The 19,204-nt window shown below is 46.6% G+C and overlaps 2 protein-coding genes across 3 annotated transcripts; both read left to right on the top strand.

Moving 5' to 3' along the window:
* Positions 1–9,312: 9,312 nt before the first annotated feature.
* On the top strand, positions 9,313–11,561 carry LOC135245886 (caveolin-2-like). Its single transcript, XM_064319251.1, has 3 exons — positions 9,313–9,552; positions 9,903–10,090; positions 11,060–11,561. Exons 1-3 carry the CDS (start codon positions 9,403–9,405, stop codon positions 11,208–11,210), a joined length of 489 nt encoding a protein of 162 aa, XP_064175321.1. The 5' UTR covers positions 9,313–9,402; the 3' UTR covers positions 11,211–11,561.
* A 1,874-nt stretch (positions 11,562–13,435) lies between these two features.
* On the top strand, positions 13,436–18,615 carry LOC135245885 (caveolin-1-like). Of its 2 annotated transcripts, XM_064319249.1 has the most exons (3): positions 13,436–13,629; positions 14,423–14,590; positions 18,239–18,615. In XM_064319249.1, the coding sequence occupies exons 1-3, from the start codon at positions 13,597–13,599 to the stop codon at positions 18,578–18,580; spliced, it is 543 nt and encodes a 180-aa protein (XP_064175319.1). In that variant the 5' UTR covers positions 13,436–13,596; the 3' UTR covers positions 18,581–18,615. The 2 variants fall into 2 exon arrangements, with proteins under 2 accessions (XP_064175319.1, XP_064175320.1); XM_064319250.1 differs by lacking the exon at positions 13,436–13,629 and having other exon boundaries at positions 13,722–14,590; positions 18,239–18,613.
* Positions 18,616–19,204: the final 589 nt, after the last annotated feature.

Raw genomic sequence — 19,204 nt, 5'->3', positions numbered from 1 at the left:
TTTAGGTGTCTCACTGATGTCTTCAGTGTGCACAGAGACTCCCTGTGGAACAGATAGAAGCCCCTCACAAAAATGGTTTCACTGTTGCCTAACCCTAAGAACAATATATCACAAGAACAAGCACAACATATCAATGGCAAAACTATTTTTAAGGTTGTTAAGATCATGGTTATTTTAGTTTTCTATTCCTAAGGGTACGACTGACCAAAAAAAAAAAAAAGTACAAAAAAGGAAACAAGAATTGGCTGCAGCTGCTTTTCTGCATCCTTCTATTTTTTTCATGGCGGTTCATGACTGATGCAGTAAAGCAGAAAAATGTGAGGGAGAGGACTGAGAATCTGTCAGAGAGGGAGTATTAAAAGTGATACTTCACATTCTTCTGTCAGACAAAACGATCGGAGCAAGGCCACCTTGATATAATATACATCGCTTTGAAAAGATGTAATGAAAATATCAGTTACATAAAACACGGCAAAGAAAACAGTGTTAATTGGAAAAACAGTTCCATTCACACAAGCATCCTGATTCTGATGGCCATTATAAGTAATAATAAACCCAAGTGTAAAGTTTCACAAGGCTGTGCTGTTTCCATCCGAACCGGAATTCAGATGCAGTGCAGTGGGATCCGGAGATACGCAGACACGTACTCGTACTGTAAACACGCAAACACACTGGAGCTCAGTCACGGCATCAGAATGCGAGGCATGAGCGTTTCCAGGGCAACGTTCGCTGTGAGCCATCATTTTTCCCCGCGCTGCCCACATAAGGAAAAATCTGGGAATGCCGGGCCGGAGCGCTGGGAACGGCGCTCTCCTTGGCCTGGGGAATTGGGAGCGCTGTTGTCTTTGCTGCTGCGGATTCTCCCTGGCCTGCCTTCACATTCTCCCACCGCTGGGAAAACTATTATTATTATTCTTTTCTTCCAGTTTGGTAAAGAGAGAAAGATGACAGAAACAGTAGTATAATAATGCAGTAATGTATGTAACACGTACATGTGCGGGTGTGCACAAACACATGCACACACACAGAAATGTACCTGGCCCTACTGTGCACAAATACTCATGGAATCCAGGTATTTGATGTGTTCCGCCTCAAGCACACCTGATAGAACTAATCGATAAGCACAGAAAGGGTTGTGGAGTGCATGGAATGTGTTTGCAGGTTTGAGGAAGCAATTATACATTTTTAAAATTGCTAAAGTTTGTACTCCTAAATCTCCGGATTTCAGTCAGAATGGAATGTGAGCATCCAAGTTTAGCGATTCCTGTGAACTGTGTGACTACCGTGATGTATTGTCAACCATTTTCCTTGTTTAAGACAAAATTGCGGAAAAGAACTGATCGTGAGCATTTATAAATCATCGAGGAAGGCGGTAGGATGTTTAAATATGGAGAACACCTAGAGGTCAGCATTGCCTATCACCCGGCCCGTCTGTTCTTGAAAGCCAACATCGTGAACATAATCCATGATATTTTTTTCTGTTTAAGTGAGATTTCCTGTGGGTACCCTCAGCGAATCCCACTGAGCTGGGCTGGCAGTGAAAGAAGATGTGGGGGAGGCGGGGTTTGCTGTGGGGAAGGCGGAGCTTGCTGTGGCTGCTGGCATGTAACTTGTGTTTGAGCATAGCTGAGAACTTTGTATCACCAAGGGAACATCGCTTAGCCACTCTGTCCTGCATCCTCTGCCATCGAGTATCTGAGGCCCCTCCCATTGGCCGGAACCCTGATACATTTTTTGAACAACCAATAAACACAAAGGCCATCTTCACATGCTTGCTGCACTTTGTGTCCACTGAACATTAAATAAATAGATTTTTAGTCGCTGGCTCTGTACATGAATAGACATGCACCAGCAGGCTACATTTCATTGTGCATAAGTCTTGAATCATAAAAGGCAGATCGCTCACTGTTTTTTGTTACTAGCACAAAAGAACAAGTACAAACAGATTTTAAAATGTTGACCCAGGACTGTTTTTCTTTGTTTCTGAAGATGAAAGTAAAGTAGGATGACATTCTTTCTGATTTATTCACTTTGCAAGTACACTTATCCCAAGTAAATTACACAGTGTACCCGACATGGGTGTTTACTGAACAGATATAGCTGAAGTACCAAACAGTATGTTAGACTATAGCAATGCCCCACCTTAGATTTGATTCAACAGATAGAGGCATCTCGCTTGTTATTTCGAAAGAATTCAGCTATGCCTGTCCTAAAATACATTCCTTCTTATCTTACATATCGTATGCATACATTTTTTCTCCTTAAAACTGTACATTTCCTGCTGCTGGTAAATGGCCAAACACAAAGCTCTCATTGATTTTTTTCTGATTATATTTCTAGCAGCCATTGATAGCAGACACAGAAGCTATCTACTCCCGTCTAAATATGGACACAGTATCTCCAGCTGACCACAAGGACGCTTGCTGTGTCACAGAGGAAAGCTGGTTAACCCTTTGAAGAGTAGGTTTCTTTTAGAAGTTTTTTTTTTTTTTTTTTAAATTCTACGTCAGTGTTCTAGAACTCCATTGCGTTCAGCTACCAGTAGGGGATTGTTACATCAGCATTAGAATGCTCAGTTCATAAAACTCTAATAGCGTAATTGTTCAGCCAGTAAGAAGCGTGCTATCGAGCATTTCCCTTCAAACATTCGGTCTGTTCTCCATGCCCAGAGCTGCGCGCGCCAAATTTTCCGTTGCACACTAAGGAACCCCACTCAGTGGCTGTATCAGTGTTCCACCGGGAGTGACCTCTGGACAGAGCTCTTCAGGGTTTTAGAGCGAAGACCCGCCGAGCCTCGGCCAGTGCGGTTCTCCACTGTCTGAGATGTTTACCAGGTAAACATATGAAAGGTGTCTATGGCTCTCAGCTTACGGCACCCGGGGCTGCAAGGCGTGGCTCCCAGGTGTGCTTACCTGGGAACGGCGAGCTGAGGCCGATGTGTCCTACCTTGTGCCGTTCAGCGAGATGAAGGGATGAACCCTTCTGAACAGGGTTCAGGCACCGTGCCCAGAACGCTGTTCTCTTTTCTCTCCTGCCAGGCAGACAGGAGACACCTTTTTTTTGTTTTTGCCCGCAAACGGAAAGGCCGTGCCTGCGTCAGTGACGCCACTGGCTGAGAGCGCTGCTCAGGCTGCCTGCTCTGTCGTCCCTTGCTTGGGCTTGCTGTTGTTGACTGGTTGTTTTCTAAGGAGCGGCTCTTTCTTTCTAAGGACCGCCATACACAGAATGTCTTCTCAGCGGGAGAACAAGTGCCCTTTTGTGGGTAAATATGGACTGACGTTTTTTTTTTCTTTTCTATTGATGCACACATGATAACGTTTTATTCATCGCAAGCTTTAAATCTTCCGAACAGTCTCATCCTCAGTTAGTATGGTTCTGCTGGACGGCCCTACAGCTTTGATCTTGTGAGTTCCAGGCTGGGCTCCCCAGATCGGGCCATTCTGGTTACGGTTGGCCAAGGTTTCTAGGGTTACCGTTGCATGATCCGCCGCAGGAGAACGTGCCGGAAGTCTGCAGGTGAGCAGGTGTCGTCAGCAGGGGATGCGTTTCTTAGAGCACCGCAGAACTCTGCAGCGAGCCACACAGTCACCAGAGCACCGCTGTGACTGCTCTCCTGTGCTCTTCGTCTGGGCGGGTGGCTGGAGAATCGGTGACGTGAACAGCACAAATGGAACTTCTAACCTGGGTGGGGAAAAAATTTTTTTTCAAATTAATTAAAAAAAAGAATGTTGTCAGGTTTCACGTACCGTAGTCCTAAAAGGCCAGACGGAAGAAGAAGCTGGAGCCGCAGCCGCCTGCCTTCCAAGCCAGAGGCCCTGCTTTGATTAGTCATTAGTGCCAGGGAGTCAGGCTAATGAGTCAACACTGGAACGTTTCTCGACCCCAGAGCGGTCAGCGGGTGGAAAACAGCAGCTTTGGCAGACAGGATGCACTAGAAGGCCTCCCTCCTCTCAGGAGCCTCCCCCCTGCTGTACAAACATCGCTCTGACAGGCAAACAGCAAAGAGCGGCTGTCTTTACCGCTAACACCGAGCCGCACTTACACTCTGAACAGCTGAGATATGCCGTGAACATCAGCAGTTTCTACTGCACAAGAGGACACGCACATGTAGAATGCATAAGGGGCACAACTAAAGTCACAGTTTCACTAGACCTGTTAGAACTCAGCACTATAGTCTGTCATTTCTTTTTCTTTTTGCAAGGGAAATGATGGTTTGATATTTTGCCAACGTCATCTAGTCTTAAAGCTCTTTGTGTTTTCACTAATAATTCCCCTTACTTCAAGTGGTCCTTATCCTTTTAGCGTTCTGCCTCAATTGGGACTCTTAAAAATAGTACCTCTTGACCGACACAAGTATTTAAAACCACAGTATGTTTTTCAAAATTCTTGTTTTTTCTTCTTCCGGTATTGCAGTTTTAGCTTCTTGGCCCAGTGCCCTCCTGTTCTCTCTCTCTCTCTCTCTCTCACAGATGATTGACGGGTGTTTTTGTTCAGTCACGTTCCCCGAAACCGCACCTTCGTGTTTTGGGGTGAGCCAGGCACACGCCACGCGCGTTCAGTCGCGTTCACAGAGATGAGGCTCGTCCACTTTCTCGCAGCGCCCGGCCCCATCCCTGGGGGGGCGGGGCCGGGGGGAATGGGAGGGCCAAACCACCTGTGGGAATGGCGGGTCTTCCCGCGACACACCCTCGCATTTCCCCACGCGGCGTCGCGTCCCGGGTACGTCTCCCGCCGGAGGCCCCCTGGCTCCGCCTCTCACGTCAGACGGGGGGCGGGCTTCCCCCAGATTCGCGGCTATGGAGACCAGCAGCGGGCATTCTCTCCTATGCCCTCAGGGCAACTCTACAGACCCCTGCCACACTCCCATGGCCAGTACAGTGCTAATGCTAAGGGCGGTGTACATGCATGATTGCCTGATGGATATCACTACATTGTGACATCATCGTCTTTGATATTGAACTCTGTCGCCTGCACAATGTATAAACACACGAACAGAATGATAATGCAACGCATTGCCAATGTGGAGTCATTCGCACGCTAAAGACAACTGTCTTACGGGAGACGGGAATGTTCTGTAACGCCACGGCAACTGAGCCATCGACCAGGTCAAAGTTTATTTTTGGAGGTTGCACATGCTATATTTGCCGTCCCCAAAACTTTCCAGAGAACACTGGAGTGATGGGCCAGATTCCAAATTTTTGGGGGAGTGTAGGCAGGAGTTTTGAGGGGAGAAACAAGGCAGTTTCGTCACAAAAGCAGTTCTCCGAGGGCGTATTTTGTAAGCGGTGGGTGAGACGTATTCATAACAAAGCAGCCTTTATGTCGCCTGCTGTCTGTCGAGCGACCTTCCGCTTTCAAGTTTAAAATGGCACCTCGGCGAGTCGACGCTGGGCAAACATCGCGCTCGGGTGAAGAGCAGCGTCCGTCACGAGGAGGGCGACTGAGAGGAGCTGGGACGGTTCGCCCCGCCGGCCCACGCAGCCGGCGCAGGTTTACTGGCTCCAAACGAAATGCTCTCGGTGACTTTTCAATGCTTCGCAGTTTGTGAGCAGAGGACAAACCTGCACCGCCAGGCCACTGAAAGCGGTCTGAAAGTCCGCCACCACACAGCTAGGGGAGTGTGAACACTCATTAATGCCTGGGGATGGATAAAAAGCTCCGTGGCGTTGACAGATTCCTCAGCTACACGTCTTAATGGGACGTTTTTTCCACTCTGGCCTGCGGTTCACATACGTGTAGGTATGCCTCTTTTTAAAAAAAAAAAGTCCTGCGACAGAGGACCCAGAGGCTTCACTGCAGGTATTCAATCCCAGCACGGCGTCCTAGTTATGGACCCTGGAGTAAGGGTTCTGTACCTGGAATGTTCCAGTAAAAACAAATCCCAGGGTATTCACGGGAAGGTAGATTTTTTTTATCTTTTGTGGGTCTGATGATTGAATAATAACACAGCTGCATAGTTAGACCATCTGCTATGAACCAGTCATAATGATGTTTTTCAAGTTAATGTTTCATTGTTAGTCAGACACCCCCAGGGAAGTATCTGACTCATCGTTATACATTTGAGGTAGGAAAATAACATCTATTGAGAAGGCGATTGCCCATCACCTGAAATGGTCATACTGAACAGTCGGATGATTTTGGGATCTTGCCCCATAGACAGCTTGCTGCTGTGCTGTACACTGCCCAGTGTAGCCCTGAGTGTGAATTCCAAACAAAACTGGGATCTTCACTTTTGTAATGCCACCATTTTACCCAACAGTAAGCTAATCCATGACCAAACAGGCAGCCGTACGTGCTTTTTACAGGCATGTTTTGAAATTAGATGCTAGGAAGAGGCTGTGGAACAGAAGTACAGACGATTGTGATGACACAGCAGCCAAGCATCCCTTTTAGTGCCACAGAAAGAGCAAAAAACAAGACCTTGGCCATATGCTAAATTTCCCTTCTAGTGCTCCACATCCACAATTAGGCCATGGCCACATTTATACATGGGCACACACTGTGCCAAGCACACACAAATCTACACGCGTAGTCGTGTACACAATGTGCCAAGCACACACAAATCTACACGCGTAGTCGTGTACACACTGTGCCAAGCACACACAAATCTACACGCGTAGTCGTGTACACACTGTGCCAAGCACACACAAATCTACACGCGTAGTCGTGTACACACTGTGCCAAGCACACACAAATCTACACGCGTAGTCGTGTACACACTGTGCCAAGCACACACAAATCTACACGCGTAGTCGTGTACACACTGTGCCAAGCACACACAAATCTACACGCGTAGTCGTGTACACACTGTGCCAAGCACACACAAATCTACACGCGTAGTCGTGTACACACTGTGCCAAGCACACACAAATCTACACGCGTAGTCGTGACACACTGTGCCAAGCACACACAAATCTACACGCGTAGTCGTGTACACACTGTGCCAAGCACACACAAATCTACACGCGTAGTCGTGTACACACTGTGCCAAGCACACACAAATCTACACGCGTAGTCGTGTACACACTGTGCCAAGCACACACAAATCTACACGCGTAGTCGTGTACACACTGTGCCAAGCACACACAAATCTACACGCGTAGTCGTGTACACACTGTGCCAAGCACACACAAATCTACACGCGTAGTCGTGTACACACTGTGCCAAGCACACACAAATCTACACGCGTAGTCGTGTACACACTGTGCCAAGCACACACAAATCTACACGCGTAGTCGTGTACACACTGTGCCAAGCACACACAAATCTACACGCGTAGTCGTGTACACACTGTGCCAAGCACACACAAATCTACACGCGTAGTCGTGTACACACTGTGCCAAGCACACACAAATCTACACGCGTAGTCGTGTACACACTGTGCCAAGCACACAAATCTACACGCGTAGTCGTGTACACACTGTGCCAAGCACACACAAATCTACACGCGTAGTCGTGTACACACTGTGCCAAGCACACAAATCTACACGCGTAGTCGTGTACACACTGTGCCAGCACACACAAATCTACACGCGTAGTCGTGTACACACTGTGCCAAGCACACACAAATCTACACGCGTAGTCGTGTACACACTGTGCCAAGCACACACAAATCTACACGCGTAGTCGTGTACACACTGTGCCAAGCACACACAAATCTACACGCGTAGTCGTGTACACACTGTGCCAAGCACACACAAATCTACACGCGTAGTCGTGTACACACTGTGCCAAGCACACACAAATCTACACGCGTAGTCGTGTACACACTGTGCCAAGCACACACAAATCTACACGCGTAGTCGTGTACACATGTGCCAAGCACACACAAATCTACACGCGTAGTCGTGTACACACTGTGCCAAGCACACACAAATCTACACGCGTAGTCGTGTACACACTGTGCCAAGCACACACAAATCTACACGCGTAGTCGTGTACACACTGTGCCAAGCACACACAAATCTACACGCGTAGTCGTGTACACACTGTGCCAAGCACACACAAATCTACACGCGTAGTCGTGTACACAATCCAAGCAACAAAACACACGCTAGTCGTACACAATGTGCCAAGCACACACAAATCTACACGCGTAGTCGTGTACACACTGTGCCAAGCACACACACGCAAGTGCACACACTGTGCCAAATGCACACACACGCACACACACACACACACACGTGCACACACTGTGCCAAATGCACACACACGCACACACACACACACACACACACACAAATGGTGTTTTTGCCTGTTAGACTCCCTCAGCGATGTCATGTCAGTGATGTCAGAGGGCAGGGGACGGTGTGCTGAGCGGCACCTCCGTGTGTGTTGGTAGTTTGGTACGCCGGTGCTTCTGCGCTGGTAGCGTGGAGGCACGCCGGAGAGCCCGCCCTCGGCGCTACGCTGTACTCTCTCTCACCACACAGCTCATAGTGTGGCGGGAGAGCCTTTCCAGCGCGGCACAGAGCCACGCTCGATCCACACAGCTCGCTTTTCCCATTCACAGACAGCAGCGCCAGGCAGACTGCAGCAAAGCGGAACGGCGACCGGAGGGGTCGCGGGTTTGAATCTTGCTCGTGACACAGCTGCCGCACCCTTGAGCCCCAGTAGCTTCAGTTACCATACGATCTGTGTGAAAGGTTCACATTTATGATTTAAATTGAAATCAGGTTTAGAGATTCTCTCAGGAAAACAAGGGACAAAGTCTAAATGCTGCAAGGAACCCTTTTCACAACAGCTCCTCCCTGCTATAGATATTGTGGTCTGAAGAATGCATTTACAGCTTTCTTTCATTATCTTTTATAGACTCTGTAATTAATGTATAATCTTTCAAGGCTACTGGCCTGTGTCCTGAAGACATGTATGACACCACCCATGCTGCACTGGTTTATTTGCAGACTCAATTCCAGTCACAAACTAAGAAAATTAAAAGGGTTCCCATTCCAAAATGGGAAAGTAGGAAGATTGACGACTGTTTTTTGCAGAGTTCTTTTGAAACGGTTTTGCTTGCTTTAATTGTTACACCCAATAAACCCTTTGGTCTCATTCACAGAGGCCAGAGCTTTAAGGAATGCGGGACAAACTGAAACATTTCATGGCTTTATTTCAGGGTACCCATTTTCCGTGCGAACTACCCACTGTTAAGCATAAACAGTTTCCATGCGTAATTTCGTTTTAAATGAATGTTTAAATCAAAGTTAAGTTCATACATCTACACTGCAATGCATAAATTATGAGGACTGTCACCAAAGACGTGACTACAGAAGCAATGCTGTGTCAACGCCATAGTGCGCTGCTTTGCGAACGGGGGCGTGAGTCTTTTCTTGGTGCGTTTTACCGTCCGGTTACTATGCGCGCGCGCAGCGCACTCCACACTGAAGCGACTGCGAGCTGAAAATGGGATTCGAAAATGAGAAATCCGAGACGAGCATTATTTTGGACGAAGACGAGTTCAATAGATCTGTTGAACCTATTCTAAACAAGAAAGATAAAGTATTTACGGAGACGCCAGATAGAGACCCGCAAGACACAAATGGAAACTTAAAGGTAAATGGGGACTGGGAAGACTTTAGCAGTGCTAAACCAAATAAAACTACTTGTCGGGCTGAAAGCTTTAGCTTGTACAATACTTTAATCCAACTATCAAGAGTGTCTCGCTTTTGCCTACCATTGTGTGGATTCCATCTAATTTATGTAGCTTGCGTTTTTGTTCAGACGCATTTATGTCCATGGCGTGCGCTTGTCGACCAGCAGCTAAACAGACCACTGTCCGCACATGCGCTTGCAGTCGGCTCTTTTTCAGCGACAAAACAGTACGAGGGGTATCAAACCCACGCTCAAGTGCGGTCTACCCAGTTTGCGCGTCGTTTTGAAACAGTGCCAATCTTGCCCCACAGGTTAGCTTCGAGGATGTCGTCGGCGAGCCCGGCACAGCTCACAGCTTCGACAAAGTGTGGATCGGAAGTCACGCGGTGTTCGAACTGGTTAAATATGTACTGTACCGGCTGCTGACGACGGTACTGGCCATCCCACTGTCATTTGTTGCCGGGGTTGCCTTTGCGGTCCTCAGCTGCGTACATATTTGGTATGAATCCTTCACCGTGCGTTTACATACTGTCGTGTTTGTTATAGCCTTGCCATAACACTCGATGTTGTTCAAATCAACTGCCAATGAATTACCAGTGCTTATAGCGTTTTCTTCTCTGGCCACTTAATATATTTTTAATAACTCGCTTAAGCGTTTGTGTCACTGTCTATGTCAGAGTCCCAAACCAGACAGATGGGATACTCAAAACCTGAATTACCTAAAAGGTGTTATGTTCACACCATGTGGTTACGTGCAGATATGACTAGCAGTAGAAGATAGATGATTGCACAATTCCTGTTAAATTGTCATCGTTCTCACCTGCCTTACAGCAACACATTTTCCACCGAATTCTTGTTTGAACGTTCCAAGAATTCGTTCAAGAGGTCACGGAGCGATGCTTTAGCGTTTGCATGGGTGACTGTGAAATATTTGCGTAATGCGTAATATTTCCATATGTTAACCATTTTTTCCCATAGCATTGCTTATTATGAGACAACAGTGAATTATTTAGTATGCACTAAGCAACTTTGATATAACTTAATATAATTTAGTGCACATCCAGAAACTTTGAACTTACCCAATGCAATTCAGTGTGCACTAAGCAACTTTGGTACGACTTGATGTAATTTAGGTTGTGCCTTCTTCCGACTTGCTGAAAAGTTCAATAACAATGAAAAAATGGAAAGTGTATGATAAATATATTAGTCTAAGTTAGGGTTGTCCAATCTGATCCAAAAACTGTGGACGCAGGTTCTTGTTTTAGTCCAGCACTACAACACCTGATTCAGTCAATTAAGTGGTCATGGTCCTCAATCAAGACCTCAATAAGTAGAATCAGGTGTCTTAGCGCTGGGCTAGAACAAAAACCTGCACCCACACCGGCCCTTTTTATTTTGGATAAGATTGGACACCCCTGGCCTAAGTGAAGTGAAACAGCAAACGGGGCCCTCCGTTCCTCTTTGACAGGGTGGCGATGCCCGCGATCCGAAGCCTCTTGATGGTCCTGCCCCCCCTCCGGACCGTTTGGCGGAGTTTGACGGACAGGTTCATCGCCCCGCTCTTCCACAGCGCGGGCGCGTGTTTGTCCGCCGTCGACGCCAAGGTCCTGGAAAACTGAGACGACGAGATGAAGGCCGCAAGAGCCGAGACAAGCAAAGCCTTCCATTCGCGACCAGATGTCTTCCTCTGCTTCCACGTCGTCTCCTGAGTCAGACGACATTTTGTCCACATGGTTCTATGGGATCAAATGCAATGTGAGCTGCAGTAAAGTTAGCCTCAGATGGGTTTGGTAAGACGTTACATGACTGTGCAATGCAATACTGGACTGGTTTTTAAATTATTGAATATATTGTCTAAAAATGGACCATTTAGAGTCCGATTTATTAAAAGATATAATATAATGTGCATATTTACACAAAAACACACAGATATGCAGTAAGGCCAAATAAAACTTTTTGCTGCAACTGCATTGATCTCACTGTGCTTTTAATAACAGCCTTGCTTTTGTAGGCAAAGCTTTAGTGGTATGCATTTAAGGAGTGGTGAATAAAACATTACTTTGCCCGGATGTACCATTCAACACAGTGCCAACCCGTTTGGCGCAGTAGGGTATTAACTGATTGGCTCATAGGCAAAATGGTCATGTGACGTGCCGTCACAAAATTCAGACTTAATATTTTTTTTATGTTGCGGAAAAGTAGCGAACATGTATTTCAGTCTTTGGAAAAAAATCACATTAGCCTCGCCTCATAAGGGACGCGTGTTAAGTCATGGTTTGTGTGCAGTGCATTCCCATATAATGAAGCCATGAAGACTATATTCACACTCACCCTGCTATGCAGGCTCGGGGCTACGTGTAAATCATAGATTCCACAGTGTTACGTAAGGAAATGCCCAGTGGAGAACTGCTGCAGACCTGACTATTAGTTTGCTGATTCAAATCATCTGTGGCTGCTAGATGTTGTAAATTACACTCCGTTCTTGAAAAAGAGCCATTTTCCATCAAGTAGCTAGTGCCCTAAAATGTTTTAACTGTTAACACCTCACCAGTAGGCTAGCACTCTTGTGTGTAATAATAACAACTGAATGTTAATGTACCTAGGGGTTATTCATGACTAAACTTCAGGAGGATCGTAGATTGATATGCATGGCTTGGTAAGGGAAGTGACTAGTCAAGGAAATGTGTCAAGATTACTACACACTCCTTTTATTATCCTGGAGTTTGAAATGTGCAGTCTTTTGCAGTATGACAAGATCTTGGGAGTGACAGTTATTCAAAATCAGCTGATTTGCAGTGGCCCTGGATCATGCATACCACTCAGAGCGCATCTCCCCTGTGAAAAACAGTGCCAGATTCTACACATCGTCACAAGTAATTTGTGTGCCTTTGTGTGTGTTGCCTTCATATTCAAACAAAAAAAAAACCTTTGCCATAGACTACTGCCTGCTTTGACAGCTGTATTTTTGCTTGCTTTTGCATTATCTCTGACCTGCTGTGGCCTTGCCTTCACAAAACAAGGCTTTTCACACACACACGGGATCCACTAGCGGAGTCCACCGGTTTGCTAATCCTATCCGTGGGGATCATGCTCTCATTTCTGTTCATACCGCTCTCAAGTGCTCAACTTAAATGGTTAACAGATTGGTAAACTTAATTTATTTTGCTTTATATTGCTAGTAGGTGTATACCTGTAACAAAGTGTCAGATTTGCATTCTTAGTTGGGACAGAGGAAACTTATTTTGATTTATATCTGCCCATTGGGACAGCTGTTGCAATTCCATTTCATATGGCTAATATATTTCTTAGGGTCATATAACAAATTACTGAAAATAAATCCTACATTATTTGTATAAGCAGCAATTCATTCAAGTGGCAAAAATGAACGGAAAATGAATTGAAATACCATTAAACACAACAAATCCATTCCTTTTCAGGTGGTTAACTGAAAATGCATAGCTGTGTAAAACCAACAACCATCACAGTTGGCTAAAAGCTAAAAGCTCAACTGTGAAAAGCAACACAATGAGTTGGGTTTGCAGCTGTATAGATATACAAATATGGGTTTACACGCACGCAATACACATTTTCCATGAATAATACAACAGATGACATTAATAACAATAAACTCATAACGACAATAATAAAAATAGTAACGACCACAGCAATGTATTGTATAATTATAATTTATGCGCGTTATTGTTTTATGTTTTTCGATTTTTATACATAATTACGCAACCAATCTTGCAGTCGTGGTTACCTGGCGACTAAGGCGCACTGTATTACAGAGCAAGTCGCACCGTGTCTCTAACAAGCATTACACTGTACTTTGAGAGCAACGCGGAAATATTACGTGACAGGACTTGATGTCAGCCTAACTACGCTTCCTCTTAAGCTGGATAATTTAAGTCCGCACGCCTCCCATTTTGGGTTCTGTATCGCCACTGAAAAGTTCCGTACTGCCTTGACAGACATTGTCGTATCGCTCTTTATAGTAGAGACAGAATGACTGGAGGACTTAAGGACGAGGGGACGGAGGTATGTTCCCGTCTCGTCCGTACTTAACTGGTGTTTTCACTTACTTCAAGATTACAGCGGTTGCCTGGGTCGGACGCGCGCATTTCCAGTCGCCGTTGTGCTTTGAAAGTGATGTTTCGTGGATCTATAATTGTGCAATCAATTAAAGTGTGGCGACCTATGTCTGGAAGACAACACAGATTTCTAACTGAAGTCTTTTTCATCGTGAGCCTACAGTAACTGCTTTTCACACTTTAAGTTTATCATCACCCTAACGGAATGTGCGTGCCTATTTGTTTAACCATTTGTCTACTTGACTTGGCTTCTCATATTATCATTTATGGTTATGCCAATGGAGAAAAACAAGTTATATTCTAAGACGAACTACAATTACGCACAATTGGCACATTCTGTCTTCATGTTACGGTTAGTTATGTGCATTTATCAATAGACTACCGTGCACTTTTATTTTGCATTTAGGAACTAGAAACATTTCCCAATTGCTATTTGAGCCTAATTCAAGTATTATACTTGTCTGTTTTTGGCGTTGCTATGTTGACCAAAGGACTGAAAAGTCAGGTGTGAAATTCAATGCAAGCTGTGGACACGCTGAAAAGGTGGTTGTATGTGCGTGCTCGCTGTGGCTGGGGAGGATAATTTTGTAGTCCCCCCTTGTGGTGAGAGTGAGAACACTGTTTCAGAGGGGTGTGGTACAAACCATTTAAATCCATTTAAAACCACCCCAGGCTGAGACAGGCTGCAAGCTCGTACTCTGCCGCACTTAACTTTATTTTCGTTCTTATTGGACTACTAGGAATACGTACACTCGCCATTCATTAGGAAACAAGGGAATATTTACAAACCAAACAACAAAAGTATGGATGACGACGGTATCAACGAGAAGGCATTTGATGATGTTCACACGAAGGAAATCGACCTGGTCAATCGGGACCCCAAGCACTTAAACGACGAGGTTGTAAAGGTAAGTGGAAATCCACAACTCCATACACTACCGCCGGTTTTGGACCTTAAAATTGAAGTATGTGTCTATGATGATGCTCAGGAAAATTGTAATATGTCATATATGCTTTGCAAAATGTGACAGTTTTTAATTTGTGACCATTTAATAAACTGCGTGCATTTTGATTTGTCGCAGGAAAGGGCAGCTTCTTGTGCGAGGTGCGTCAGTAAAATGCCTGTTACTTTAACACAAACGTTAAACTTGACACGGACTGAGCGTTCTGCTAGTTTGAGTTTCAGTTACTCAAATTATGCTTTTAAAATTATTAATGAAATGCAGCTATATTGTCACGTTAAAGCGCTGGAATCTTACGCATGGTTTACGCATGTCAATAAAGACCATTCAGTCCGCCAATGACTTGTCATCTGACCATATGTGTCTGAAAGCTGAATTAATTCGTGCGTGAAAATGCCCTGGGATCCAACACGCCACTGATTTCTGCTTTGTAAGCAACCGAGAAAAAAGGTGCTCCAAACTGCCTCGTGCCTGTCCCATCCTTAGTCAGAACGCTTGCACGCACAGTGTCCAATTGTTCCGTTTAATTCCGCTTGAACACTTTCTTTCTTTCCTTTTTTTTTTTTAGTTGTGACGTGGTACTCTGAAGCTGTAAATGCATCAATCGAGTGCTGTCAAGGTGCAACAAGTGCACGATTTGCAAAGGGCTTATTTTCAACTGTATTCAGTTTGATCATACATGTAAACTCCAAAGAATGCTTGACAGAAATCTCTTCTTATATATTTGGACATCTGTCTTAAATTAAGTCGTTTTCAGTATGGCCAGTGTATCTGAGGACAGTGTGGGGTGTGTGTGTGTGTGTGTCTCTGGGGGGGGGGGGGGGGGGGGGTTGCAACTTTCATAGGTGTGTCTTTTTAATCAGCTGGCCCCCAAACTAAAAATACACAAGCTAAAGCGTTTTAAGACCAGGGAGTCACATTTGTTGCCCATCTGGCCGATCTCCGACTCCTCTCCCCTATGTTGAATATTTCCCCTGCGAGGTTAATTTGGCATTTTGAAGTGGTGGCCTTGGCCTGGTGGGAGGCGGGAACGCCCTTGCGTCTGGGTGAGAGGGGCGGAGCCGGAATGTGGGGATCTCGCACATGCTCAGAACCCCCCCCACCCCCCCTTCCCGATGGATGGCACGGGAAACGAGAGGACAGTCTGACCGTCCCCGGAGATCCGCTCTGGTCCACACTGTGGCTCTGACTCATAGCGCAGAATTTCTTAGAACAGCACTTGGAACAGAGTGGAGAGCACTTTGGACACAAGGGCATTGAGTTATAACAGCAGATAGAATATAAGAGGTGGCTCTTCTAGGACTAGAACAAATGCAGAGGCACTAGACTGAAGTGGAAGGGAACGACAGTTAAAGTGGAATAGAATGTGCATTGTTTGAAGTTCTGAGGTGACCGCAACAGGATCAGCTTTCTTAGACTGGACCACAGTGCACCTTGTATGTGTGCAAGCTCCTATTGGCCTGTTTAGGTGTTTATGGTCATAAGCGGACACACCCTATGACAAGAAGGTTAGCTGCAGCTCTATTGAAACCTGGGCTAACCTCTCCCAGGCAGCTTCCCCTCCCGTACGTGTGGCACGCGGGGAATACCTCTGGAATGTACAGTGCGCTCTCTACCAAACTTGACCGCTGCATTGCAGAGAAACCCAGCTGCACTCACTCTGCAAACAGCCCTGCCACCACATCAAAGAGCTCGCTACAAAAATACACTTTCCCCTACAATAGATGTGCTCCTCTCATAGACTACATTCTTTTCATAACACAGTGGGACAGTACTGCAATCTCTTGAGGAGTGGTGCTGGCGCTGGTGGTGGTGGTGGGGTGTGGGGGTGGGGGGGGGTGGGTGGAGAGGGGGTTAAGGCACCCAAGAGGGGGGTAAAGTAGAAACCGTTCCCAGCGGGGTGGAGTTTTGAGTGGGTCATTTGTCCGTAATAAAATGCTCCCAGGATTCATGCTGTGCGCTGGGAGTGAACCAGCTTCCCCTGGATGACCGGTGTTGGCAAGGAGAGGGGCATTGTTACGCTGCAGGCTCGTAATGCTGTGGAATGCTGTCACTGATATCGCCTCTCTCTCTCTTTCTCTCTTTTTCTCTCTCTCACTCTCTGCTCTGGGAGGAACACCTACCCAAAGCATCAGAGTTGGTGTTTCTGTGATAAAGCGGGGACCCCCTGGTGGCCTGAATGCAGTGTGACACTGACAGAGCCAAACCTCTCGCTCTCATAGTGGGTTGAGTCTCTCATTATGGATGTGGTATTTTTTTAAACACAGGGTTTCAACAGGGGGAAAAAACAAAACTTAATCACAGAATCTGTGTTATCAACGGTCTTCTCATTTGATGAGGATTGCAGATTTGCTTTAGCTGAAAATGCCCCCCCCCCCCAGCCCCCCCGATTCCATTGAGTCTTGGATGAAACTTGTTCTTGATTGAATTTCCTGCATCCTGTAAAATTGTATGGGAATACAGCACACACACACACACACACACGCACACATACTATATATAGTGAGTGTTTATTTGGAAAGAAGAAAATAATGTCTTTCCATTCCCACAGTCCCGATTGTGTTTCTTTAAAAAAAAAAATCATTTGAAGAACACACTCATTGTATTTACTAATCAATGGCAGATGTCAGTTTAGTCATGGAGTAAATGCATACATATGATTTGGAAAGCCATTGGAAAGTCCTTCTTTGCCCAGTATGTGTGTGTGTGTGTGTGTGCGCGTGTGTGTGTGTGTGTGTGTTTTTTCCACTGTGCCATCATGCCCTCAGTAGCAGTGAAGTCATGGGCAAATGCTCGCAAGAGAGAGCAAATGTTGATACTTGGTGAGGTGTGTTTGCTCTAAGACCCAGCGTTTACGTTTGTGAAGGAAGAGGCCTGCCAGGATCCAGCCGGCCCGCAGAACGCTTTGTCCTCATAACCGAAGCAAGTTTAGCTTCTTCACTCCGCCAGAGCTCACTCGACAGTGAGAGTTTGCTCCCTAAAATCAATGCCCGGATGAGAAATAGCAAGTATCTTAGAAATTAGGAAGTTTTCAAGACAAAAACACAAAGATCCAGGTTCAGCATAAAGCATCAGGCACATTATATAGGTCTCTGCCTGGTGACAAACTAAAATAAAATTGCGCTGTTCTGTATGTCCTAAAATGAGCCAGTGTTCCACTGTGGGTCTGCACAAGCGCTGTAGCCGTGTGTGCCTGGAGCGTTGCTATGGCAGCCAGGGCTCCACGCTGCAGCTGGGGTTCTCTGTTGTGACCTGCAGTGGAGCTGCAGGGTCTGTGCTGCTCTGTGATTTGTTGAGTTCCTTAAAGGCCAAATTAAAATGTTCCAATGAGGAAATGCTGAAAATATGTCTCATTTCTTGACCCCCCCCCCCGTCTCTCTCTCTCTCACACACACACACATACGTACCTGCACAATCCCACACTTACTGTCTCCCATACATACTGTGACATACACACATGTACACTGTCTCACACACACATATGCATGCATTCACGCACACGCGCACACTCACACACGCACACGCACTCGCACACACGCACACACACACACACACACACACACACACACACACACACACACACACACACCCCAGGTGGACTTCGAGGACGTGATCGCAGAGCCCCCGGGGACGTACAGCTTCGACGGCGTGTGGAAGGCGAGCTTCACCACCTTCACCGTGACCAAGTACTGGTTCTACCGGCTGCTGACGGCGCTGGTGGGCATCCCGCTGGCGCTGGTGTGGGGCATCTTCTTCGCCATCCTCTCCTTCCTGCACATCTGGGCCGTGGTGCCGTGCGTCAAGAGCTACCTGATCGAGATCCACTGCCTGAGCCGGGTCTACTCCATCTGCATCCACACCTTCTGCGACCCCTTCTTCGAGGCCGTGGGCAAGTGCTTCAGCAGCATCCATGTGCGCACCACCAAGGAGGTGTAGGAGGAGGAGGAGGAGGAGGAGGAGGAGGGGGGCGGGGGGGAAGAAGGTTGGGGGGTGGGTGGGTGGGTGGGAGGTTGGGGGGATGGAGGGACCTCAGAGCCAAGAAAATCACAACCAGAACACCAGGAAATGAGAAATTGTCTAGAGGGAGGGGGCGTGGCTATGTGGGGGTGGGCGGGGCCTATGACCCCGCCTCCTTTCATTCCTTTTTTCCTGTTAGATTTTATTCCTGCTTTTTTTTTGTTTGTTTGTTTGTTTGTTTTGTTCCTCCCCCACATTGTTCATTCCATTGTTCTCAAAGGGGTAGGAAGTGCCCTCCCTCTCATTATGTTGGATGTCCTAAAAACTGGGGTTTGCCGGGTTTTGGGGACCAGGGTCGGTGGGTGGGGGGATTGCTCAGAGGGGGGGGTGCCAGGGAGGGGTGCCTATGCCACCAAACCCGGAAAGCTCTGTCAGACGGTCGCCTGACGAAAAAGGTGCGTTGGTTTGGGCCTGCTGCTGTATGCTTGCTTACTCCACCCTCCCCCATGTGACCGGATGGACAGACGCACAGCCAAAAGAACATTCCAGCACCCAGGCACAGTCGCCCTTAAACCCCCCTGCTCTGTCTGTTCCTCTGGGGGG

The sequence above is a fragment of the Anguilla rostrata genome, chromosome 19 (genome assembly GCF_018555375.3).
Source record: "Anguilla rostrata isolate EN2019 chromosome 19, ASM1855537v3, whole genome shotgun sequence".
In the NCBI taxonomy this organism is placed as follows: Eukaryota; Metazoa; Chordata; class Actinopteri; order Anguilliformes; family Anguillidae; genus Anguilla; species Anguilla rostrata.
This window is presented reverse-complemented; position numbering and strand designations above follow the sequence as displayed.